We start from the raw sequence: 26,397 nt of genomic DNA on the forward strand, positions 1-26,397 counted from the left end.
CTCGCACGGTGGGCTGGTTCACCACGATGATGCCAATGTATCTCGAGAACATGACCGACAGCGTTACGCGTGCCATCTCGCACGTCAAAGACTGCCGCAGCCAGACTCCTACCAATGGCTGGGACTATTTCTCCGGCCGATTCCTCTCCGCGCAAGGAAAACAGCGCTTCGCCCACCACGGGCCCGTCGAGATCCTTTTCAACTACCTGGGGATACAGCAACAGCTGGAAAAGGCCGACAGCCTGTTCCAACCGATCCCACGATCCGAAAGGATGGTCTACGACGTTGGTGAAGAAGTGCCCCGGCAGGCGCTATTTGAAATCTCTGCCCAGATCGAGCAGGGAGTCGCTCAGTTCACATTCAACTTCAGTCGCCGCATGGCGCACAGGGACCGGATCTGCAGCTGGATCCAGAGCTACCAGACGGCCCTGACGGAGGCGCTGCACCAACTGTCCCGCATGGCTCCTCAGCCAACCCTGGTCGATTTCCCTCTGCTGAAGTGGAGCTATTCCGGCCTCGACCTGCTTGTTGAACAGCGGATGCCCCTGCTCGGTGTGGCCGGTCTGGACGAGCTGGAAGACGTCTATCCCGTCTCGCCGATGCAGCAGGGTCTTCTCCTTACTCAGAGCCGTGGTGAAGGCGCCTACAAAGTGCAGTACGTCTTCGAGGTGTCAGGCAGCACACAGCAGGCTGTCGATGGCGAACGCCTGTTGAGCGCCTGGGAGGTTCTTGTCGCTCGCCACCCGATACTGCGGACCGTCTTCATCGACAGCGTGTCCGACAACGGTGTGTACGACCAGATTGTCTTGAAGCAACCCCGTATCCGGTCGACCTTGCTTGAGGCGGCGAGCGAGCAGGCCGCCCTCGAGCTCCTACAAGCTGTCCCCTTGTTGGACTACGGGGATCCAACCAAACCTCCTCACCAGCTGGCCATCTGCCGCATTGCAGACGGCACCAACAAGATCGTCGGCAGGCTCGAGGCCAACCACGCCATCTTTGACGCGGCCTCGCTTGGTGGATTGCTTCGTGACTGGGACCTCGCATACAACGGAAAGCTACACGGCACTGGCCCCCGGTACAGCTCCTACATTGCCCACATTCAGTCCAAGCCAGAGGATGTGGCTTATGGCTACTGGAAGGGTTACCTGGATGGCCTGGAGCCTAGTATCTTCCCTGTTGCGCGTGCAGTCAGCAACGCACCGAAGGAAATACACCACGTCTCGATCGACCTTGCAAGCTCCGCTGGGCGGCTGGGCGCCTTCTGTGACAGATACGGAGTCTCCATTGCCAACGTGTTCCAGCTGATCTGGGCCATGGTTCTCCGCTGCTACACAGGATCCGAGGACGTCTGCTTTGGATACCTGACTTCCGGCCGTGACGTCCCCCTTGAAGGTGTCGAGGACATGGTGGGCCCGCTGATCAACATGCTCGTCTGCCGCATGAACAACGTCGGAGCACAGCGGGGGAGCGATGTCGCCCAGACGCTGCAGGTGGACTTTATGGCTGCCCTGGAATACCAGCACTGCTCGCTCGCGGAGATCCAGCATGCGCGCGGGCTTGGAGGCCGGTCGCTGTTCAACTCGGTCATGACCATCCAGCGCAGCTCGCAGCACCAGCCAGCATCGCGAAATGCCGCTGGACTCTCGTTCCGCACCCGAAGCGGTCATGATCCCAGCGAATATGATCTGACAATTGGGGCTGTCGCCTCCGAAGCCGCCCCACAGGCCACTCTGGGATACTGGAGCACTGCGCTGTCTAAGTGGCAGGCTAACAACATTGCCGCTACCTTTGCTACCCTGTTTCACTCACTCCTGGAGAGTCCTGAACAGAGTCTGGGCGAGCTGAGTCCTGTCGGTGCAGAGAGTATGCTGCAGCTCGACCAATGGACCGGTAGTGCTGCACCCCCAGCCAAGATCGACCGGTGCATGCACCAAGTCTTTGAAGAGCAGGCAGTCCGGCAGCCAGCCCGTCCAGCCATCTGCGCCTGGGACGCCAGCTTCACATACGAAGAGCTTGACCGGGTCTCCACGGATCTGGCACACCACCTAGTCTCCCTTGGTGTGCAGGCAGAGACCATGGTGCCCATTTGCATGGAAAAGTCTGCATGGACTATAGTCGCGATGCTCGCAATCCTTAAAGCTGGTGGTGCCTTTGTGCCCTTGGACCCGTCGCATCCCCTTCAGCGGCGCCAGGGTATCGTCGAGCAACTCAACTCCGACGTCGTCGTGGTCTCTCCTGAGACCCGCGAGAACCGTGGCTTGGGAGCGGAGAAGACGATCGTCGAGGTGTCGCCCGCCCTGATCGCCGGCCTTCCATCCCCGCAACCTGAGACTGACTGGTCGAGCACACGGCGGCAACAGCATGTATCTCATCTTCACCTCCGGCAGCACTGGGAAACCCAAGGGAGTCGTGATTGAGCACGCCGCCGCCTGCACCAGCACCACCGGGCATGGAAAGGTCATGGAATTCGCACCCGATACGCGTGCTCTCCAATTCTCCTCGTACAGCTTCGATGCGGCGATTGTTGAGGTTTTCACGACCTTTGTCTTTGGCGGCTGTGTTTGCGTGCCGTCTGAGGATCAGCGCATGGGTGGCGAGATCGAGGCCGTCATCAACGAAATGCAGGTCAACTGGGCGTGTTTCTCGCCCTCTTTCGCCACAACGCTCAGCCCCGAGCGTCTCACTGGACTGAGGACCCTGGTGCTTGGAGGTGAGGCAATCCGAAAGGAAAACATTGAAGTCTGGGGAGGACGCGTGGATCTCATTGACGGCTACGGGCCCACGGAGACCTGCGTGTTCTGCCTGTCTCGCTCGATTGCCTCCAACACAGAGGGCGCCGAGGGAGTTGGCCGTGCAGTTAGCACCCTCGCCTGGATTGCGGATCCCAACAACCACGACCGCCTGGTTCCATTGGGTGCAGTAGGCGAGCTGCTCGTTGAAGGCCACTCGCTGGCTCGAGGATACCTCGGCGACCTGGAGAAGACAAACGCTTCCTTTATCATAGACCCTCACTGGGCTAACGCCCAGGGCCGTGGGTTGGGCCGCCGTATGTACAAGACCGGGGATCTCGTGCAGTATCAACAGGATGGGACCTTGAACTACATCGGCCGCAAGGACCACCAGGTCAAGCTGCGAGGTCAACGCTTTGAGCTGGGCGAGATCGAACACCATTTGACCCAGCACGCAGTGATCCGGGACAGCCTCGTTCTGATGGTGCGGGCTGGCCTGTGCAAAGGCCGCGTCGTCGCCGTCGTTTCCCTCGCGGCCATCGCCCAAGCATCGAGCTCGGAAATTGAATTCGCCGTCGACGAAGGCATCTGGCTGCAGGTCTCGGCTGTCAAAGACCACCTGGTAAGCCAACTGCCCTCGTTCATGGTCCCAACGCTGTGGATCGTCGTTCGGAGCATCCCACTCAACACATCCGGCAAGCTTGATCGCCAGCGTGTGAACGCATTCGTCGAGGGGCTCTCGCAGGAGACGTTCAGCGCCCTGACGCAAGCAAACGAGGAGGCCACTGGGACATCCATCCCGGCCACTGCCACCGACCGCCGCGTGCAGGAGATTGTGGCCCGCGTCCTAAACCTGCAGCCCGCGGCCACCTCGCTCAGTCGCTCGTTCATCGGCCTTGGAGGCGACTCGATCACGGCAATGCAGGTGGTCAGCCACGCCCGGCGCGAAGGGCTCTCGCTGCGGGTTGCGGACATCCTGCAGAGCGCGAGCCTTGCGCAGGTGTCTCTCTGCGTCCGCCCCGTGCGCCTGTCCTCCTCGATCCCCCCCGAACGGCCCGGGGAAGAGTTTGCCCTATCGCCCATCCAGCAGTTTTATCTGGATGTCTGTGGCCAGCAGCCGACCCTGTCCAACCAGAGCTTCTTCCTTCGCCTCGGAAAGCCAATCAAAGCGCAGGAGCTTATTCAAGCAATCGATGCGGTTGTCCGGCAGCACTCGATGCTCCGTGCTCGGTTCAGGCGATTGCAGCCGGGGTCCAACTGGGTGCAGCGCATCACCAACGACATCTCTGGCTCGTACCACTTCCAGGCGCACCGGCTGACCGACCGCACTCAGGTGGCCCGCATAATGACAGACAGTGCACGCCATCCAGATGTGCAAAACGGCCCCCTGCTCAGCGTGGATCTCTTCGATGTGCAAGACGAAGGCCAGCTCCTCTTTATGGTCGCGCACCATTTGGTGATTGACATGGTCTCTTGGCGGGTGTTGCTGCAGGATCTCGAGGACCTCCTTCTCGGAGGCACATTAAGCGACGAGCCCGCTCTCTCCTTCCAGTCGTGGACCGCGATGCAGGCCGAACACGCGCAGACCCTGGCTGTTGCCACCGCCCTTCCGTATCACGTTCCGATGACCCCATATATGGCTTTCTGGGGGTTGGAAACCACGTCCAACGTCTACGTGGATGCCGAACTGGCAAGTTTCACCCTCGACGAGCCCTCGACAAGAGCGGTGCTGGGCAGCTGCAATGGGGCCTTCCGAACCGAGGTGACCGATCTCCTCCTCGCCGGGCTGCTGCTCTCCTACAGCCAGACATTCCACGGCCGGGCACCCTCTGTCTTCGTCGAGGGGCACGGGCGTGAGCCCTGGACTGCAGACATCGACCTGTCCCGGACTGTTGGCTGGTTCACAGCCATGGCTCCTGTATACCTCGCCCCCGAGATGCTCCACGGTCTCGCAAATACGATCCGTGGCGTCAAGGATCTCCGTGGGAAGCTGCCCAACGCGGGATGGGACTACTTCACGAGCCGGTACCTCTCCGCCAGTGGTCGCGAGGCCTTTGGCCACCACGGCCGCCCCGAAATTCTGTTCAACTACTTGGGTCGCTACCAGCAGTTCGACCGAGATGACGCCGTGCTGCGACAGGAACCTCGGACGGCAGCGGAGGGCCAGGTCTTTGACACCGACCTGCACGCAAACAGAATGGCCCTGTTTGAGATCTCCGCAACTGTGCCCGACGGCCGACTGCAGGTCAATGTGGTGTACAACAAGAAAAGCCAGCACCAGGCCGAGATCCAGAGCTGGGTGCAGCTGTACCGCAGTATGCTGCAGCACATGGCTGACACGCTGCCTTTGCAAGCGCCTGAGCCCACACTCAGCGACTTTCCTCTGATGCCCATTGGGTACAGCGCCCTCGAGAGGTTCCAGAGGGAATGTCTCCCTGTGCTGCCCGCTGCCGAAATTTCGGCGATCGAAGACTGGTACCCGTGCTCGCCAATGCAGGAAGGACTGCTCCTCAGCCAGCATCGCCAAAAGGGGGCGTACGAGTCCTTCTTCATGTTTGAAGTGGTGGGAAACTCGAACGTCTCCGTCGAGCGGTTGAACCACGCCTGGACGCAGGTTGTTCAGCGTCATGCGATCCTTCGCAGCATGTTCGTCAGCAGCGTGCGAGACGAAGGCCTGTTTGATTCCGTGGTCCTAAAAACCATTACTCCCGACGTGCAGCGATACGAATCAAAGCAGTCGGACGTGGTCTCGTTCCTCGAAAGCCTACAGCCAGTCGACTACACCGTGGTGCGGGCGCCACACCGACTGTCTATCTGCTGCACCGAGGAGTCGCGCGTGTACTGCAAGCTGGAGATCAACCATGCCATCATCGATGCCGCCTCAGTCGCTCTGGTTGTCCGAGACTTGACCCGGGCCTATGACTCGAAACTGGATTCACGCTTGGTGGCGCCCTCTTACGCGGCATATATCAAGTTTCTTCAGCAATACCCGCACGATGCTGCCTTGAAATACTGGAGCGAGTACCTGCAAGATGTGCAGCCGTGCCTCTTCCCGGTCACCCACCGATCAGCTGTGGAGGACCTTGATGCGGAGCTCAGATATGTCTCCCTGAGACATGGGCCATCTGAGTGACGCGCTGGCCAAGTTCTGTGAGCATTACAAGGTAACCCCCGGCAGTGTCTTCCAAGCCTTGTGGGCGATCGTGCTCCGGTGCTACACCGGCTCGGTTGACATTTCATATGGCTACCTCGCCTCCGGGAGAGATGTCGATGTCGAAGGCATTGATGAGATCGTTGGACCATTCATCAACATGCTGGTTTGCCGGACGCGGTCAGTGGGCGAGCCGACGGTTGCAGAGCTGGCTCAACAGACCCAGCAAGACTATCTCGGCAGTCTTGTTCATCAACACTGTCCGCTGTCAGCAATCCAGGGTGGGGCAGGTCTCTCTGGCTCTCCACTGTTTAACACCATCCTCTCCATCCAGCGCTCTGCATCGGGTAGACCGGAGGAGACAGGAATCACTCTCAACAGCATTTCCAGCCACGATCCCACAGAGTACGACCTCACGGTGAACATCAAGCATGACAGCTCCAGCAAGCAGATCTTGCTCTTGCTCGGCCACTACACACACAAGATCCCCGAATGGCAAGCTTCCAATGTTGCCAACACCCTCGAGGCTACGCTGTCGGCAATGTTAAATGGTGCTGAAGAGCGTGCCGGCGACTTGGATATCTTCAGCAAGTCAGACCGGACACAGGTCGCACAGTGGAACTCCGGCTACCCACAGCATCTGGAAGAATGTGTCGACAGCCTCTTTGCGAAGCGTGCCGCGCTGGTGCCCGACATGGAAGCCGTCTCCGCGTGGGATGCCACGTTCACCTACGCGGCTCTCGACCGAATCACCAGCCGTCTAGCGACAAAACTCAGCAATATGGGCGTACAACCCGGATCGTTTATCCCAACCTGCTTCGAGAAATCCGCCTACGCGGTTGTGGCTTTCATGTCGATATTGAAAGCGCGCGCCGCCTGCGTGCACATGGACCCGTCTCATCCTGCGAGCCGTCATGAGACGATTCTTACTGACATCCAGGCCCAGCTTGTGCTGACGTCTGAAGCGAACCACGGCCAGTTCAAAGCCTTGGGAGCTCGGTCTCTCATCGTTGGCCCAACCCTTGTGCAGGAGCTGGAGGGACAGGCTGACGAAACTCCTGCACGAAAAGTGCAGCTGCACCGCTCGTCCTCGAGTCCAGCGTTCGTCATATACACGTCCGGAAGCTCTGGCACACCGAAGGGAGTGGTTCTGGAGCACGGCTCGGTGTGTACAAGCATCGAGGCGCATGGCTCCGCCTTGAACATCACGACCGGGACGCGCGTACTGCAATTCGCAGCATTTGGTTTCGATATCAGCATTCAGGATATCTTCACCTCCCTAACTAGAGGGGCATGTGTATGCATCCCTTCGGAGCAAGAGCGAGTGAACAATCTTGCAGCTGCCATCCAGCGCCTCCAGGCCAACTGGGCGTGTCTCACCCCTACCGTCGCTGGTCTCCTGAGCCCCAGTGAAGCTCCGTCCCTCAAAGTCCTTACTCTAGCGGGTGAGGCTGCAACGCACAAGGTGGTCGCGGCATGGAGCGCTGCAGGCCTAGATGGGTTCTTCAACTGCTACGGGCCCGCGGAATGCACCATCTACTGCAGCTCTGCCAAAGACCTCGGCCAGGGACGGGTCGGACTGCGTCCAATATCGGCCATGCTCTCTCCAGTTCTCTCTGGATCGTGAATACCGACGACCACGACCGTCTGGTCCCAGTTGGCTGTGTCGGCGAGCTCCTCGTCGAAGGCCCGCTGCTGGCACGCGGTTACCTGAACGACGAGGCCAAAACTGCTGCATCCTTTGTTCAACCTCCAAAGTGGCGGCAGTCGTTTGCACCAGCACCATTGGCCGCGCCCCGTATTTATAAAACTGGCGACCTCGTTCGATACAACCAGGACGGCTCCATGGACTATTTGGGCCGCAAGGATAGCCAGGTCAAGGTGCACGGGCAGCGGCTGGAGCTCGGAGAGATCGAACACCACGCCCTCAGCAGCGACCAGGTCAAGCAGGTCGTCGTGACGCTCCATCGTGAGCGTCTTGTCGCCGTTCTGTCGTTGACCGCCATCGATGGCACAGGCAAGGGCCTCGAGCCCATCAGCCCGACGCGACAAGCCACCGCGGCGCAAAGCGTCCGACGCGTCCGCCAGAAGATTTCAGAGCGTCTACCGGGATATATGGTCCCCTCTGCATGGCTGGTCGTCGGTGCGATCCCGATGAACACCTCGTTGAAGATCGACCGGGCCCGGATCAGCCAGTGGATCCAGTCCCTTGATGACAGCGAATTCGAGGAGCTGTCCATCATACTCGACAGCGTGGTCGACATCATCCCGGCCACCGAGATGGATCGCCGGGTGCAGGAGACTGTGGGTGCTGTCTTGGGCCGCAGCGATGTGCCCCTCGCTCGCTCCTTCATCAGCCTCGGAGGAGATTCCGTCACTGCGATGCAGGCTGTATCTCGATTCCGCACGTCCGGGATGAGCGTTCGCATGCTGGATGTTCTCCAAGCGGAGAATCTGGCGCAGCTTTCCGTCATGGCTGCCTCAGCCGGAGTCCAGGAGGAGACGGTCGAAGAATACTTCCCGTTGACCCCTGGCCAAAAGCTGTATTTAGAAGACTCGGACAATGCGAGCCAAAGTGTGTTGCTTGAGATGCCCCCGTCGGTGAAGACAAGCGAAGTGCTCTCGGCAATCGATGCCCTCGTGCGGAGGCATTCAATGCTCCGGGCTCGTTTCCATCGAACTGGTGCAGCCGAGTGGGCTCAATCCATCTCTGGAGAGCTCAACTCCGCCTACCGGTTCACTTCTCACTCTGCTGTCTCGCGCGAGGCGATCACAGACATAGTCAAGGCCAGCCAGGTGAGCTCTGGCGCAGAGCCAGGACCCGTGCTCATTGCAGACCTGTTCGAACTGCACACCGGCGAGAACCTATTGTCTCTGGCCATCCATCAGTCGGTGGTCGACGAAGCCTCTTGGAAGATGCTGCTTCAAGATCTCAGCGACCTTCTGTCCGATGGAGAATTCAAGACCGAAGCTCCGGTCGCCTTCCAGACTTGTGCTCGACACCTAGCCAGTCGAATGGAGACACAGGTAGCTCCGATTGACTTCGCATACTGGGGAGTCCACGAAAAGACCCCGGCTGCGCAGGCACATACGAGCTTTACTTTGGGCCACGAGCTCACGTCAGCCCTGCTCAAGCAATGCAACGCTGCCTTCCAGACCGAGATCCAGGATATTCTTCTCGCCTCTCTTTTCAGTGCTTTTGGAAGCACGTTCCAGGGCATCAACCTTCCGACAGTGTATCTCGATCTCGATGGGAGAGACTGTTTTGAGGATCTCTCTTTGCAACCTTCGGGGACTGTGGGCTGCTTCACCAGCAGAGTGCCGATATGTATTGGCGAGACGATCAGCAGTCCGATCGACGCTGTCCGCCGGAGCAAGGATGCTCGTCGTCTTTCACGGTCAATTGTGGACAGCACTCGACCGGTGGAGATTCTTTTCCGTGGGTTTGATGGCATTATGCTCGTCCAAGGGTCCAGTAGGGCGTTCAAGCAGGTGCAGGGTCCTTCTACTGCGCCGCACAAGACCCGCAGCCAGGCCCTCTTTGACCTTTCCGCCTCGATCGAAAATGGATCACTCAGACTGAGCATGTCATACCCCCAAGAGACCTCGAGGCAGAGTGAAATCGAGCGCTGGGCGGCAGCCATCCAGGCACATCTTGTGCAGCTCAGCGAAACTCTTCCAAACCACCCAGCGGAGAAGACATTGGGCGATTTCCCTCTCTTGCAACTGAGCTATGCCGGCCTCAACCGCTTGGTCAACCGTAGCGTACGGTCTCTTGGGCTGTCGGCGCGTGAGGTGCAAGATATATATCCGTGTTCTCCAATTCAGCAAGGCCTGCTTCTCAGTCAGATGCGATCCCCTGGGGCATCTGACGTCCGTGTGATCTTCGAGGCCACCCCAGCGGCCGGCGCTGATTCCGTTGCTGCGTCGCGTCTGGGATTGGCCTGGATGCAGGTGGTGCGTCGGCACGCAGCCCTCTCCACAGTCTTTGCGCAGGACTCTGCGGCCCAGGATGCACTGTTCTACCAGATCCTGGTCTGTGATCCAGAGACCAGTTACCGATTGATTGAGGCTGAGCAGGACGATTCGATCACAGCCCTCTCCGCCATCCAGACCCCTGATATCCACTGCCGCAAAGCACCCCCTCACCATCTGACGCTGTGCACATCCCGCGACGGGCGAGTCTACGGACGCATCGACATTGACCACACCACGTTCGATGGTCGATCCATGGGGCTCATCTTCCGCGACTTGGCGCGGGCCTACGAAGGGACGCTCAGTGCCGACAAAGCCCCGTCGTACCGCTCGTATATCCAGCACTTGCAACACAAGGTGCCGATGGAAGCCCTGAACTACTGGACCGCATACTTGCAAGGGGTCGAGCCCTGCTATCTGACTGTTGCAAAGACCCAGTCCGAAGACCGCGGCCAGCTCGAGTACGTTGAGGTGGACCTGTCGGCGTTTGCGAGCCAGTTGCAGGCATTCCAGCAGGCGACGGGGACAACCATCGCCAATGTCATCCAGGCCGTCTGGGGCAACGTCCTGCGCTGCTACACAGGATCCGACGATGTCTGCTACGGATACCTGGTCTCCGGCCGGGATATTCCGCTGCCAGATGTCGCGGACATTGTCGGTCCCTTCATCAACATGCTTGTGTGCAGGTTGATCGTCGCCCCTTCCAGCACCGCCGCCGACCTCGCAAGGGCCGTACAGTCCGACTACCTGCAGAGCCTGCAACACCAGCACCTATCTCTCGCAGAGATCCAAAATGCGATTGGTCTGGCAGGAAAGCCGCTGTTCAACTCGATCATCACGATCGAGGCGCCCGCCGATGCGGTGCAGCGCGATGGCTCTTCTGTGCGTTTCGCCACCGTCGGAGGACACAGTCCGACCGAATACGATCTCACCCTTGGGGCTGTCGCATCCAAAGAGCGCCCTAGGGTGAGCATTGGATACTGGACTGCCAAGATGTCGCGATGGGAGGCAGAGAACCTGGGTAAGACGTTCAGCAAAGTCTTTGAGAGTCTCGTCCAGCGACCAGACGCGCGCGTCTGCGACCTCGACATGGTGCCCGGGGACCACATGCAGAGCATTATACACTGGAACTCGACACTACCCGCGGCCACCAACAGCACGCTGCCCGAACTAATCGGCGTACACACCCTCCCGCGTGCCAAAGAGATGGCGATCTACAGCTGGGACGCGGAATTGACCTACACAGACCTCAACAGCTATTCAAACCTCCTAGCGCAGCATTTGGTGGACCTGGGCGTCGGTGCAGGCGCCTTCGTCCCGATCAGCATGGAAAAGTCGGCCTGGGCAGTGGTTGCCATGGTGGCTGTGCTCAAGGCGGGTGGTGCGTATGTGCCCTTAGATCCTTCCCAGCCTTTGGCCCGGCGAGAGGCAATTGTCACGCAGCTGAGCTCCACTGTGATCGTCGTGTCGCCCGAGACGCAGGATAACGGCATATCCTGCATCCATATAGTTCAAGTGTCGAGGAAATCGCTACAGTTGCTGCCTTCCTCGGCCACTGCTCTCACCCGGCGTGCCGGCCCACACGATGCGGCGTATGTGATTTTCACATCGGGCAGTACAGGCACACCCAAGGGGGTGGTCATCGAACATGCGGCCGCGTGCACCAGTGTAATGGGCCACGGCCGGGCCATGCACTTTGACAGCACAACACGAGCGCTGCAGTTCGCGTCCTTTGGATTCGACGCGAGCATCGCAGAGATCTTCACTACGCTGGTCTTTGGCGGTTGCGTCTGTATCCCGCGCGACGAAGACCGCACGGCAGAAATTATCCACACGATGAACAAGATGCGCGTCAATTGGGCCTTCTTCACACCCACCTTTGTCACGCTCATCGACCCCAACCAGGCTACACACCTCGAGACGCTTGTTCTAGGCGGAGAGGCGATGCGACAGGAGAATGTGGACACATGGGCCTCGAAGGTGCGCCTCATGAATGGCTACGGACCGACCGAGGCATGTGTCTTCTGCCTCACCCGGGAGGTGACGGTGGAGGACAATAGGCCTTCCAAGCTCGGGCGTGCGGTGAGCAGTCGATCGTGGATTGTCGATATCCAGGATGTCAACCGCCTGGTCCCTGTCGGCTGCGTGGGCGAACTCGTTGTCGAGGGCCACTCCCTGGCACGCGGTTATCTTCACGACTCCCAGAAGACCGATGCTGCGTTTGTGCCCAGTCCCCCCTGGGCATCTCGACTCAAGGACTCCGCGCCTCGAATATACAGGACCGGCGATCTCGTGCGCTATGAGCAAGATGGAACCCTGACGTATCTGGGCCGCAAGGACGCCCAGGTCAAGGTTAACGGGCAGCGCCTTGAACTCGGAGAGGTCGAACACCATCTCCTGGCCCACGAATCGACCAAAGATGTGGTAGCTGTGCTGCTCAACGAAGGGCTATTCGGGAACAAGCTCGTGGCCGTCCTTTCGCTGCACGCGCTGGCCGATGGCGAGCAGATGGCGCTCATCGACAACAGCAGCAAGACCCTCGCCCTCTCTCTGCTGTCCAGCCTGCAGGAGTCGGTCTCGCAGAAACTGCCTGGATACATGGTGCCTACCGTCTGGGTCCCTCTGAAACAACTCCCGTTGAACTCCTCGGGCAAGATCGACCGCGCAAAGATCGCCAGCTTCCTGCAGTCCGCAGACGAGGAGATGTACCAGCGAGTGTCCGCCCTCTCCGCCGATAATGAGCAGACCGAGCCGGCCACGGCCATGGAGCGCGAGATCCAGCGCATTGTCGGTGGCGCTCTGGGTGTCCCTCCTGCCACGGTCTCTCTCGCCCGGTCCTTTGCCGCCCAAGGTGGTGACTCCATCATGGCGATGCAGATTTCCGCCTCGTGCCGCCAGCAGGGCCTAGAACTCGCCGTCAAGGATATCCTGCGGTCAAAGACCTTATCCGACCTTGCCCTGGCCATGAGCCGCTCGGCGCCCGACGCCAGTCCTACCGGCGACGCCTCAAAGGAGCCATTCCGTCTGCTGCTCGGACAAGAGGTTATTCTCCGCTCGTCCAAGGGGCTGAGCCACCCTGTCAACGAGAGCATTGTCCTGGAATTTCCAGGACCAATATTGCCGTCCCGTGTGGAGCGAGCGCTCCGGACGGTCATTGGTACCCATGCCATGCTCCGCGCTCGTGTGCATCGATCAAGCACCGGATGGGTGCAGACAATCACCGAGGATGTCGACCAATCCTTCAGGTTCACCCACCGCCGTGTCCAGACTGTCCAGGACATGTACCAGCACATGGTGAGTGAGCCGGATGTCATCCACCCCGAGACGGGACCGATATCTATCGCAGGTCTGTTCGATGTCCCTGGAGGAAAGCAGTACCTGTACCTGGCCGCCCATGCTCTGTTCATCGATGAACCCTCATGGCGCGTCATTGCTGATGACCTGGAGAGTGTCATCTTCAAGGAGACCGAGCCCAGCAAACCTCCTGGCTTCCAAGCCTTTGTGCGCCAGCAGACTGAGGAGTCACTTGATACCTCTGCAACGGCACTGGCGCCGTCGATCTACACTTACTGGGGCGTCCAGGACAGGGAGACGGCGACCGATGCTGCGGATGTCAAGTCTCTTGAATTCTCCCTGCCACCCGACGTGTCAACAGGCGTTGTGCGCGGTGAGAACGGACTGCACGCGGACCCTCGCGATATCTTCATCGCTCTGCTTCTCCACTCGTACAAGGGCGTCTTCACCGATCGAGAACCGCCCGTGGTCCACTGCTACGAGGTGGGTGACCGAGATAACACGTACGCTCGTACGGTCGGCCGTTTCTCTCGGTTCACGCCTCTCAAGCTCTCACTCTCCAACGTGGATGACATGGTCAAGACCATGATTGTGGTCAAAGACCAGCGCCGACAAGCTACGCACCACTCGGTCAAGCAGTGGCCGATGGAAGTCGTCTTCCACCTCGACATCGAGAATCAACGCCAAGGGTTATTCAAGGTCATCCCGATGGGCAAGGAAGTATTGACTGTGCATCCTAACGCAGTCCGCCCGGCTCTGCTCGAGGTCTTTGTTCGGGCTGCAGCTCACGGGGTCCAGGTCCAGTTTGCATTCAGCGGGCAGATGCAGTCGAGCAGCCAGCGCAGTCTTGCATGGCTCAAGGGATACGAACAGGCCCTGACCACCGCAGCCATTGTGCTTCCTGCCTTGCCGTTTACTCCGACTCCCAGCGACTATCCGCTCATGTCGCTTTCCTACGATGACCTGGAGAGGCTGACCACCGCTCGCCTGCCTGCCCTCGGCGTCGCGAGTGCCAGCGACGTTGAAGATATGTACCCTTGCGCGCCGATGCAGGTCGCCATGCTCCTGAGTCAGACCAAGGCGCCGGAAACGTATCAAGTGTTCTTCACGTTTGCCGTGCGGGACCCGGCGCGCTCCAATGGGCTTGACGTGGATGTTGACCGACTGGCTCGATCGTGGAAGCAGGTGGTGCAGCGTCACGGCATCCTGCGCACACTCTTTGCTGACAATATCTCGCGCGACGATGTATTCGACCTGGTGGTTCTCAAGAACGCGCAGCCGGACATTGAGATCCTCCATGCACCAACCGATGATGAGGGCATGGAGATGCTGGCCCGCTTGGAGCCTCCTCGCTACCACGAGGGCGGGCTCCAGCATCGCGTCAAGATGTGCGTGTCGCAGTCGGGCAAGGTGTTCTTCAAGCTGTCAATCAACCACACAATCGTCGACGCGGCCGCGACCACTCTGATTCTGCGCGACCTGGCGCTGGCATATGAAGGCCATCTCCCGGCAGGCTCCGGCCCCTCGTACGCCAACTTTGTCCGCTACATCCAGCAGCACCCGATCAAGAGGTCTCTTGAGTACTGGAAATCCTCCCTTGCTGGCCTCGAGGGGTGCCACTTCCCCATGGAGACTGCCAGACGCTCCGTGGAAAGGACTACAAGGACTACAAGGACTCTGGAAGTTGACCTGCAAATCACGTCGGATCGTCTGCGCGTCTTCTGCCGCAGCGTTGGAGTTACCCTGCCCTCCCTGTTCCAGGCCGTATGGGCGCTCGTGCTGCAGAGCTACACCTCCAGCGACGATGTGTGCTTCGGGTTTATTTCATCCGGTCGCGATATCGCGGTCGACGACGCCGAGGAGACGGTGGGACCGTTTATCAGCATGCTCGTCCGCCGCATGAAGATTGCCGCCCGCGAGAGTGTCTCGAGCTTCCTGACCGGGGTACAGTCGACGTATGCCGCAAGCCTCGAGCACCAGCATTGCCCGCTGGGAGACATCCAGCACGCCCTGGGCATCTCCCAGACGGCCCTCTTCAATTCGATCATGTCTGTGCAACGAGAAGGTGCAACCGATAGCGAGACCGAGGCGCTCCGCTACGAACGTGTTGGGGCGCAGGATCCTACAGAGGTAAGTCTTCCCACTAATACATCTGTGCAGGGCTGACAGCTTCAGTACGAGCTGACCGTGCATGTGGCCGTTGGTGAGCACCGCTCCTACGTGGGCCTCACGTACTGGGAGTCTCTCATGTTCGAATGGCAGGCCCAGAATGTCGCCAGCACCTTCACCAAGATCCTGCACTCCGTCACAGACCACCCCAGACGGAACCTCGCATCGATCGAACGCTTCAGCGACAGAAATCTGGCCCAAGTCGCCGAATATAATGAGGGTATTGCACCGCCCCGGGATGTAGAAGAACACGTGCACATGCTCGTCGAGCGTCAAGCCATCAAGAGCCCACACCAGCCTGCGATCGCAGCGTGGGACGGGGACTTGACGTATGCTGAGCTTGTTCTGCTTTCGAGGAAGCTCGCCAACCATCTCTCCTCGCATTGGGGGGTTCAATCCGGGGTTATCGTTCCGTTCTGCTTTGACAAGTCCAAGTGGGCAGTCGTTTCGATGCTCGCTATTCTCCAGGCTGGTGGCGCCTGTGTTGCGTTGGACCCCTCGCACCCGAGCAGTCGTCATGCCACGATCCTCAACGATACTAGAGCAGCGGTGGTTCTCACCCAGAGCGCTTTCAGTTCCCGCTTCGATGAACTGAGTGTTTCTGCACTGGTCGTGGACGACGAACTGACGACATCTCTCTCCCTTGAGGCGCCGACTGCTGCCATGAATGTGGTCCAGCTCTCCGACCCCGCGTTCATCATCTATACCTCTGGCTCTACAGGTGTGCCAAAAGGCGTTGTTCTTGACCACCGATCCCTCAGCGTCAGCATGGAAGCCCATGGTGCTGCCCTCTCCATCGGTACGGGCACTCGTGCGTTGCAATTTGCAGCATATGTATTCGATATCAGCTTGCAGGATATCTTCACTTCGCTGACCCGCGGCGCGTGCGTCTGCATCCCATCCCAGACACAGCGGGATAATGACCTCGCCGGTGCGATTCGCCAGTACGAGGCGAACTGGGCGTCCCTTACCCCCACTGTCGCTCGCTTGCTTGATCCACGCAGCGTCCCGACTCTGCGCGTCCTCACGCTCGCTGGTGAAGCAGTGACAGAGCAGACCCGCGACATCTGGCGGGACAGCCACCTGGAGGCGTTCAACAACTGCTACGGACCGGCCGAGTGCACAATCTACGCGACGGCGAATCTCCACGTGGCTGAACCGGCCATCCGAGCCTGCAATATCGGTCGCCCTCTTGCTGGCCCCGTCTGGCTGGTAAACCCGGCTGATCACAATCAGCTTGTTCCGGTCGGTTGCATCGGAGAGCTCCTGATCGAGGGCCCGATTGTGTCCGCCCAAGGCTATCTCCACAGCCCCGACCAGACGAATGCCGTCTTCATCACCGACCCGTCCTGGGTGGCCCAGTTTGGTAGCGCCAGGGGAAGACGCATGTACAAAACCGGGGATCTCGTCTGCTACAATGCCGATGGGTCGCTCGACTACTTGGGGCGCAAGGACTCGCAGGCCAAGATCAACGGTCAACGCCTTGAACTGGGAGAAGTCGAGTACCACATGGTATCCGACGAAGACGTCCACGGAGCAGTGGCCCTGCTGGCTTCCAGCGGACCCTACAGCGGGCGACTGTTTGCGGTTCTTTCGCTCTCTGCCCGCCAAGGCGAGGATATCCAGCTTGTCTCCGACGATGGAAGCGGGGAAGTCAAGTCTATCGTCTCCCGGATTCAAACCAGACTCAGTGCTGCACTCCCATCCTACATGGTTCCCAGCATCTGGCTGGTGGTGAACGGGATTCCCCTGAATACATCCAACAAGATCGATCGGCGCAGGGTGCAGACCCTGGTGAGCCGGCTCGACAAGGCTGCAATCGACAAGCACATGGGTGTCACACACACAACCCACAACTGCACCCCATCGAGCAGCAGCGAGGCACGCATCCAGGACGTCCTCGCCGAGGTCCTCAACATCTCCAGGGACCAGGTCGCCTTGAACCGATCGTTCGTTAGCCTGGGTGGTGACTCGATCACCGCAATGCAGCTGGTTACCAAGTGCAGGGCCCGAGGACTGACCACGCACGTCCGCGATGTTCTCCAGAGTGAGACCGTCGCTGACATCGCCCGTGGGCTCCGGGTCGACCACAACCCCTGGAGCGAGGTCGCCGTCGTGGAGAACCGGAAATTCGAGCTGTCGCCCATTCAGGCACTGTACTTTGAAATGTCTGATAACGAGGTTACTCCCTTCAATCAGAGCATGCTACTCCGCGTTGCTGGTGACGTTTCTCCAGATGCAATCGAAGCTGCTCTCCACGCAGTGGTGCAGCGTCATGGCATGCTCCGTGCTCGCTTCCACCAAGACAAGGTTGGCGAATGGCGCCAGCTGGTCAGTGACAACGTGGAAAGTTCCTATCGGTTCAAGTTCCACAATGATGCTCATCCTCAGCTTGTTAAGAAGGCGACAGTGACTGCGCAAGCCTCCATCAACGTAACGAGTGGCCCGATAATTGGCGCCGACCTGTTCCAGGCGCCAGAGGGCGAGCGCGTGCTCTTCGTCATTGCACACCATCTGGTAATCGACCTCATGTCCTGGCGAGTGATTCTGCAGGATCTGGAAGATTACCTCCGGGTCCACGAGTTAAGTACCCCGGCGACGATGCCTTTCCCCGCCTGGGTCCAGATGCAAAAGGAACACGCAGAGACTCAGCTGGGCTCAACAGAATCATTGCCATTTGACGTTCCGGCGTCGGATTACGGCTACTGGGGTGCGCTGGGCAAGAGGTTCGTCTACGATAATGCAGAATCGAGCATTTTCAGCCTTAGCAGCGAACAGACCGCGTCGCTGCTCGGCCCAGCCAACGACAACCTCCGAACTAGTCCGGCAGACATCTTCATCGCTGCCCTGATGTTGTCCTTCTCTCGCGTCTTTGTAGACCGAGAGGCCCCCACAGTCTACACCGAGGGCCATGGCAGAGAGCCCTGGATTGCGTCCGCCGATGTGAATAACACCGTCGGCTGGTTCACCTCAATGGCCCCGGTCCGCATGCACCCAGCAGGCTCCAAGTATCCGCCCCCAGACCCAGTTGATGCGGTTGACCTTGTCAAGCAGTGGCGAAACGCCCTCCCCGGGAACGGCTCATCCTACCTTGCGAGTCGCACCTGGAATCCGCAAGGGCAAGCTGCGTTCCGCAGCCACTGGCCCCTCGAGGTCCTGTTCAACTATCTCGGACAATACCAGCAGCTCAACAATACGCAAGCGATCCTACAAGCTGCCTCCGGCGAGCAGTGGGATGTGGCACCGGACGTGGGAGCCGGCGTGCCCCGGCTTGCGCTGTTCGAGATTTCGGCATTCGTCAAGCAAGGACAGGTTCACGTCTCGTTCATGTACGATCCAGCCATCGAGCGTGTGCAGGAGGTTCGCAAGTGGCTTGCCGAATACGAGCAGTGCTTGAACGAAACGGTGGAAGACCTGCTGAACGCTCCAGTTCAACGACCGCTCAGTGATTTCTCTCTTCTTGGCGTGGACGATGAGGGTTTGAAGCAGGTCCAAGAAGCAATCACGGCGCTGCCACTGGTTAATACCTTTGCCGATGTTGACGACGTATATCCTTGCTCACCCATCCAACGGGGCATTATCATGAGCCAGAGCCTCAACCCTGGTTCTTACGAGGTCGAGACGGTGTTCGAAGTCCATCCTGCCTCCAGCCAAGATCCGGTCGATTGCGAGAGACTTGCAGTGGCCTGGAAGGCAGTGGTTTCGCATCACTCCGCACTGCGCACAGTCATGATGCACAGCCCACTCGAGGCCAGCGATGTGTTCCAGGTCGTGCTGAGAGCAGCTGCTCCCCGGCACCAGATCATTCGTGGGCAGGACAAAGACGCCGTCAGTGCGCTCCACAGCATCAAAAATATCCCCAATGCCATGGAAGCACCGCCTCACTTCCTGACCATGTATACCACGCCGACAGGACGCGTGTTGTGTAAGCTGGAGATCCACCACACGATCATGGATGCAGCGTCCCTCGCCATCATCATGGAGGACCTGCGTGCAGAGTATCACAAGCCACCCACCAGCCCACGACCCTCGTATAGACGCTATCTCGAATACCTGGCATCGCAACCTACAGGGACAGCACTCGACTATTGGGTGACTCGACTGCGCCAGGTCGAGCCGTGCTACATGCCCATCACTGGCCCTGTGGGCGGTGCTGATCGTGAACTTCGCTTTGCTTCCCTCGATATGAGCTCTGTATCGGCAGAACTGCAGCACTTCTGCCAGACGCACCGGGTGACAGCTGCAACGGTGTACCAGGCAGCGTGGGCGCTGACCCTGCGTGCCTACACTGGCTGCCAAACCGCCACTTTTGGCTTCGTGTCTGCCGGGCGAGGACTCCCCATCAACCAGATTGAGAAGATTGTCGGGCCGTTTATTGATTTGCTGGTAACGGCGGTTGATGTGTCCGAGGGTACCCCCGTCAGCGACCTGGTCAAGGCCGTCCAGCGCGATTACCTGTCTGCGTTAGAGTACCACTACTGCTCAATCGCTGAGATCCAGCATGCCCTTCAAATAGGCGGAAGGCCGCTCTTCAACAGTATTATGAGCGTTCAGCTCGTGCAGCCGGCCATTGCAGCCACCTCTGGGCTTTCGACCATCTCCTTCGAGACGATCGGAGGTTACGATGCCACCGAGTACGACGTGACCATTACGCTCGAGTCCAACACAGCCACCTCTGAGACTACTGCTACCCTTGGTTACTGGAGTCCAGCCCTCTCGGACTGGGAGGCGAATGGTATCCTCCATACATTCGGCAAGGCGATGGAAAGCCTCGTTTCGAGCTCCTCCTCGCTGCTGTCAACAGTCGACACCTTCAGCCATCGGGACAAGACACAACTGGAGCAGTGGAAGCGCACCTACGAGACATTCAACGACCAAGAGCTCTACGAGCCCTTCTGCATCCACGAACTCATCACCCAGCAGGCATCAGCCAAACCCAAATCTCCTGCTGTTTATGGCTGGGATACCAGCTTCACGTACGAGGAGCTGGAGCACCAATCCAGCACTCTTGCCCACCATCTGATCGCGCTCGGAGTCGGGCCAGAGGTCATAGTTCCCTTTTGCTCCGACAAATCTGCATGGGCAGTTATAGCGCTAGTCGCTATTCTCAAGGCCGGCGGTGCATTCGTCGCCCTCGACCCTGCCCACCCCCGCAGCCGGCACGAGACGATCCTTGAACAGGTCGATGCCCGCGTCATTGTCGCCAGCCCGTCCCAAGCTTCCCGATTTGAAGGGTATCCTCAAGCTGTGGTTACCGTCAGTAAGGACCTCCTGGACCTGCTCGAGGCGACTGGGCTGTCGGGATCGACCCCTATTTCGCCCCGTGTCACTCACAAGAACACCGCCATCATCATTTACACCTCTGGCAGCACGGGAGTTCCCAAAGGAATCGTCCTGGAACACGGCTCCCTCTGCACGACAATGGCTGCCCACGCCGACGTGGTCGGAATCAATGGAAACAGCCAGGTTCTTCAATTCTCCTCCTTCATCTTCGATGCCAGCGTCCAGGACATTTTCACAACGCTTACACGTGGAGGGTGCGTCTGTATGCCGAGCGAAGACCAGCGCTTGAATGACCTCGCGGGAGCCATTCGTGACATGAACGTGAACTGGGCCTTCCTGACTCCGGCAGTCGCAGCCGTCCTGCGTCCATCCGATGTGCCGGGCCTGAAGATCCTCTCAATGGGAGGGGAAGCGATCCCACAGAACGTGGTTGACATCTGGAAGGACTCCGGTCTCAGCCAATTCAACAACTGCTATGGCCCGGCTGAATGCAGTATTTATTGCTCGGTCAATCCTCGACTTGGGGTCTCACACAAGCCGTACAATATCGGAGACCCCATCTCCAGTTTACTCTGGGTGACGGAGATCACGAACCACCACCGTTTGGCGCCGCTGGGAAGCACTGGCGAACTTCTCATCGAGGGTCCGTTGCTCGCAAGAGGCTATCTGAACGACTCTGAGAAGACGGCCCTGTCATTCACCGTCGATCCGGAGTGGGCGCTTGTCGACGGAGTCAAGGTTGGCCGTCGCCTGTACCGCACTGGAGATCTGGTTCGCTATAACGAGGATGGCACCCTAGACTATGTGGGCCGTAAAGACTCACAGGTCAAACTGCATGGCCAACGACTAGAGCTGTCCGAGATCGACTACCACCTCTCCCGCCAGGAGCAGGTGGCCAACACCATGGCGCTTCTCCCCAAGTCCGGAGCTTTTAAGGACCGAATCGCCGCGGTCATCTCTTTCCGTGACTTTGACCGACCCGGATCATCGGAGTTGAATCTGGTTGCCGACGCCCATCGAGAGGCAGTGGCTGCCCAGCTCAACCAAGTGCGTCAGGCTCTGGCCTCGAGCTTGCCGCCTTATATGGTACCAACCGTGTGGCTTCCAGTCGAGTCCATTCCAATGTCTCTTTCTGGCAAGCTCGACCGATCCCGCATTGCGGCGTGGCTTCAAGACATGGAACAGGAGACCGTACTTGCTGCAGACCGTCTACAGGCACGGTCTGGGGCAGACCAGCTAAGCTCGGCCGCGCAACGCCGACTGCAGGCTGCTCTGACAAGAGTACTGGGCCTCGAACCGGAGCAAGTTTACTTCAACCGGCCGTTCATCGCTTTGGGCGGTGATTCGATCAGCGCGATGCAGCTTGTTTCGCAGGCCCGCAAGGAGGGGCTCGGAATCCGCGTGCAGGACATCCTCCAGAGCCAGAGCATCTTCGAGCTCTGCGACCGCGCAAAGCAGCTGGAGGCCGCTGTCGACCTGTGGCAAGATCCAGCGGATTCGGTCTTTGATCTGTCGCCCATCCAACAGATGTTCATGGCCATCTCGGACGACAAACCCTCCAGCCACTTCAACCAGAGCGTGCTGGTTCAGTGCACTGCTCAATGTACAGGCAAGCAGGTTCGGACTGCGCTCGACTCGATTGTAATGGCTCACTCTATGCTTCGAGCCCGCTTTACCCCGTCGGCCAGCGGGTGGAAGCAGCTCGTCAGCTCTGCTTCCGTCGCCGCGTATGCATTCAACGAATACACAGCATGCAGGCGACAAATGATGGACGAGGCCATTGTGCGTACGCAGGCCTCCCTCGACATCCAGAACGGACCCGTCTTCGCCGCCAACTGGTTCGAGCTCGATGACGGGTCGCGAGTGCTCTATCTCGCGGCGCACCACCTGGTCGTCGACATGGTTTCCTGGCAACTGATCCTCACCGCACTCGAGGACGACCTATCCCCAGAGATCGAAACCCCTGTCGTCAACGCCTTCCCGTACCAGTCCTGGGTCCAGCTCCAAGCCCAAGCTCCACGCCCCGAGATTGACTTCCCCGTCTCGGAGCCCCCCAAGGGGTACTGGGGTGGTGAAGACAAGCCCAACACCTACGGGAACGCTCTGGTGGAGATCTTCACGCTGGACCAGAGCACCACCAAGGTCCTGCTGAGCGAGTGCCACCGGGTCTTCAACACCAACATCACCGATCTCTTCGTCGCGGCCGTGATCCACGCTTTCGGCCTGACATTCACCCAGCGCCAACTCCCAACTGTCTTCGTGGAGGGCCACGGACGCGATGCCGACGAGCAGCAGGTCGACATCACCAAAACCGTCGGCTGGTTCACTGCCATCACACCCGTCTACGTCCCCGACGTTGCTGATCTCGTCAACACCATCCGCTGGGCCAAAGACCGGCGGCAGCGCCTGAGTACGCAAAGCTATCTCGCCTCGACGTACTCCAACCGGGGCTCAGGCCACCGGCCAATGGAGATTATGTTCAACTACCTCGGCCATTTCCGCAGCATGACCCGCAATGAGGGGATTTTCAAGCAGGGAAACATCCAAGATGTCCCAGGCTACTCCGACGTGGCCAATAACGTGCCCCGGATGGCTCTCTTCGAGATCAACACCAGGATCACAGACGGGCAGGCGACTCTGATCCTCACCCACAGCCGCTACATGGATCGGCAGGATGGAATCAGGCAATGGTTCCATTTCACCGAGGCGTCCCTGAAGCGCATGGCCCGCGAGCTCCCATCCCTGCCCGCGCAGAAGACTCTCGCGGACTTCCCACTCCTCCCATCGCTAACGTACAGTCTTCTCGACGGGTTGGAGGCTGCGCTGAGTGCCGACCTCGCCGTCAAGAGCATTGACGAGGTGGAGGACATTTACCCATCCTCTGCGATGCAGCACGGCCTCCTCATCAGCCAGGGCCGTGGTGCAGACGAGTATCGCACCAGCTTCAAGTTCGAGGTACTCAATGCGTTGCAGCCACAGAGATTCGTCGAGGCGTGGCGGGCTGTCGTGCGTCGCCATCCCATGCTGCGCACAGTCTTCACCTCTGCCATTTCCGGCGAGGGCAGCTTTGACCAGGTTGTTCTTCATTCCCCCACCCCGTCTATTGTGGTCGAGACTGTGGAGGACGCACAAGAGGCCTCCAGTGCCCTCTCTCACCCATCGGCCGATACGTACAGCAGCCGATCGGAGCTGCCGCATCGCATGACGGTGTGCAGCACCCGCGAAGGGCGTCTCTTTTTCAAACTGGAGATGAACCATGCCCTCATGGATGCGGAATCATTGTCGATCCTGCTCAAGGACCTCGATGCGGCATACCGCGGAGCCCTCGACCATCTCCCTGCCACTCCGTATCGCGACTACATCAGCTATGTGCAATCGAAATCGGTGGATGCTGCCCTGAAGTACTGGACCGAATATTTGAGCGGCATCAAGCCCTGCCATTTCCCCTCTCGGCCGTCGCTGCACGAGGCAAATGAGCTCAGTGTGACGGAGATCGACCTCAACCTCGACCACGAGGCCATCCAGTCCTTCTGCAGCGCCCACCGGGTTACCGCCGCCAACATCTTCCAGACTGTCTGGGGCCTCGTCCTGCAGAGCTTCACCATGACCAGCGACGTGGCCTTTGGATATCTGGTTGCTGGAAGAGACATTCCCGTTCCAGGGATTGACTCGACCGTTGGGCCGCTCATCAACATGCTCGTCTGCCGCATGCAGCTCGAAGGCACTTTCAACGCAGTCGATGTGCTGCGAACGACTCAACAAGGCTATCTCGCCGCCCTGGACCACCAGCATGTGCCGCTGGGTCGAGTCCAGCAGTCGCTGGGGATGAGTGGCGCCGCGCTCTTCAACACCATGCTCTCCGTGCAGAGACTCAGTGCAGGAGGAGCAGGAAGTCTGAGCAGTCCCTCGCACCTCTCCTTTAAGAGCCTTGCCTCGCACGATCCCACCGAGTTCGACTTGACGGTCAATGTTCAGCTGTCCGACCACGGCTCGCGAGCATCCATCACGCACTGGCCGGGCACCATTTCCCACTGGCAGGTCTCGCATGTTGCTTCTTCCATGACGGCCATCCTGCACTCGCTGATCCAGCAGCCCTCTGCTGCCATCGGCTCGTTGAAGATGGTTGGTGCGCACGACCACAACCAGATTCGTCAATGGGCTCCAATCATCACGGGCGTCTTGCACAGCACTGTTCACGACCTCTTCCGTCACCAGGCCACTCTCCACCCCGATGCCCCCGCGGTGGATGCGTGGGATTACCAGATCAGCTACCGGGAATTGGACGAGTGGTCCACGAGACTCGCGGCTCATGTGCAGAGGATGGGAGTCACACCAGGATCCAGGGTGCCAATCCTCTTCCCCAAGTCTGCATGGATTGTCGTGGCCTTCCTTGCTATCATCAAGGCTGGTGCAACTGCTGTTCCCCTGGATCCTGCCCATCCCAAGGACCGCCATCGACTCATCCTCGAGCACACTGGGGCCAGGGTCGCTCTGACTGCTAGATCGTGTGCCTCTCACTGTGACGACCTCGGCTTAACCCGGATGAGCATTGACGAAGATACAGTGCAATATCTGGCCCCTGCCCGCCAGACCCTCCCCGACGTGGATCCAGCATCACCTGCCTTTATTATCTACACGTCCGGCAGTAGCGGTGTCCCCAAGGGGGTGATTCTGACCCATGAATCCGTCTGCACTAGCATGGAGGCGCATGGAAATGCCCTAGGTATTGCAGCAGGCACGCGCGTGTTGCAGTTCGCTGCATTTGTCTTCGATATTAGCATCCAGGATGTCTTTACCTCGCTGACCCGTGGCGCCTGCGTCTGCATCCCCTCCGATGAGCAACGGATGAACAATCTCTCGGGTTTCATGAGAGCAAAAGCAGTCAACTTTGCATGCTTGACTCCGACGGTGGCATCGCTTCTCTCGCCAGCAGATGTGCCTACGCTACGTACTCTGGTCCTCGCGGGTGAAGCCGTGTCCCAGAAGGCGATCGAGCTCTGGTCGCAGGGCACGAGTCTGACCGGATTCCACAACTGCTATGGACCTGCCGAATGTACCATTTACTGTGCGTGGAACGGGCAGGTCGGCGCTGCAGACCAATCTCCCAGCAACATCGGGCGCCCCCTGGCAAGCTCGCACTTTGTGGTTGACCCGCAGAACCACCACCGGCTGGCCCCGATCGGAAGTCCGGGTGAATTGATGGTCGGTGGTCCCCTCGTGTCCCCGGGATATCAGGAGGATCCCAAGAGGACAGAGGCAGCGTTTATCGAGCTTCCCTTGTGGAGAAGTCAAGCCTGGCACCACGACACAACCCCTACTCGGTACTACGCCACGGGCGACTTGGTCGCATACAACGAAGACGGGACCCTGGACTACCTGGGTCGCAAAGACACCCAGATCAAGCTTCACGGACAGCGGATCGAGCTGGGCGACATCGAGCACCACCTGCAGCTCAACCTGGGCGAAGCCAGCCGAGTGGCGGTGGACCTGGTCCAGCTCAGCGACAGCCAGCAGTCACTGGCCGCATTTGTGTCGCTTACGGGCGATGTGATAGTTGGAGGCTCCGTGGATGCTATCTCGATTTCCGACGTACATGCAGAGACGCGAGCGTTGTTTGCTGCAGCTGCCAGCGCCGCCTCCAAGGTACTGCCGGTCTACATGGTGCCCTCGCACTACATCCCCTGCAGCAACTGCCGCTCAACACGTCCGGCAAAGTCGATCGGAAATCACTGCGCAGCCTCGTCTCTTGCATGAACAGCGAGCAGCTGCGGCTCTTCTCTCTGGAGACAGGCAACG

General features: G+C 59.3%; 5 protein-coding genes across 5 annotated transcripts; all 5 read left to right on the forward strand.

The window, feature by feature from the left end:
* Positions 1 to 26: 26 nt before the first annotated feature.
* On the forward strand, positions 27 to 2,417 carry N7533_011624 (uncharacterized protein; the record flags this gene model as incomplete). The annotated part of the gene is made up of 1 exon (XM_057108274.1): positions 27 to 2,417. The coding sequence occupies one exon, from the start codon at positions 27 to 29 to the stop codon at positions 2,415 to 2,417; it is 2,391 nt and encodes a 796-aa protein (XP_056955652.1).
* A 43-nt stretch (positions 2,418 to 2,460) lies between these two features.
* N7533_011625 (non-ribosomal peptide synthetase) lies at positions 2,461 to 5,862 on the forward strand (the record flags this gene model as incomplete). The annotated part of the gene is made up of 1 exon (XM_057108275.1): positions 2,461 to 5,862. The coding sequence occupies one exon, from the start codon at positions 2,461 to 2,463 to the stop codon at positions 5,860 to 5,862; it is 3,402 nt and encodes a 1,133-aa protein (XP_056955653.1).
* A 178-nt stretch (positions 5,863 to 6,040) lies between these two features.
* Positions 6,041 to 7,507, forward strand: N7533_011626 (uncharacterized protein; the record flags this gene model as incomplete). Its single annotated transcript, XM_057108276.1, has 1 exon — positions 6,041 to 7,507. One exon carries the CDS (start codon positions 6,041 to 6,043, stop codon positions 7,505 to 7,507), a length of 1,467 nt encoding a protein of 488 aa, XP_056955654.1.
* A 218-nt stretch (positions 7,508 to 7,725) lies between these two features.
* On the forward strand, positions 7,726 to 15,315 carry N7533_011627 (uncharacterized protein; the record flags this gene model as incomplete). The annotated part of the gene is made up of 1 exon (XM_057108277.1): positions 7,726 to 15,315. The coding sequence occupies one exon, from the start codon at positions 7,726 to 7,728 to the stop codon at positions 15,313 to 15,315; it is 7,590 nt and encodes a 2,529-aa protein (XP_056955655.1).
* An 81-nt stretch (positions 15,316 to 15,396) lies between these two features.
* Positions 15,397 to 26,355, forward strand: N7533_011628 (uncharacterized protein; the record flags this gene model as incomplete). Its single annotated transcript, XM_057108278.1, has 1 exon — positions 15,397 to 26,355. One exon carries the CDS (start codon positions 15,397 to 15,399, stop codon positions 26,353 to 26,355), a length of 10,959 nt encoding a protein of 3,652 aa, XP_056955656.1.
* Between the last annotated feature and the right edge of the window lie 42 nt (positions 26,356 to 26,397).

Source organism: Penicillium manginii (assembly GCF_028828005.1).
Source record: "Penicillium manginii strain IBT 31320 chromosome Unknown utg000008l:1.0-3226943.0:1.0-3228205.0, whole genome shotgun sequence".
NCBI classification, from domain to species: Eukaryota; Fungi; Ascomycota; class Eurotiomycetes; order Eurotiales; family Aspergillaceae; genus Penicillium; species Penicillium manginii.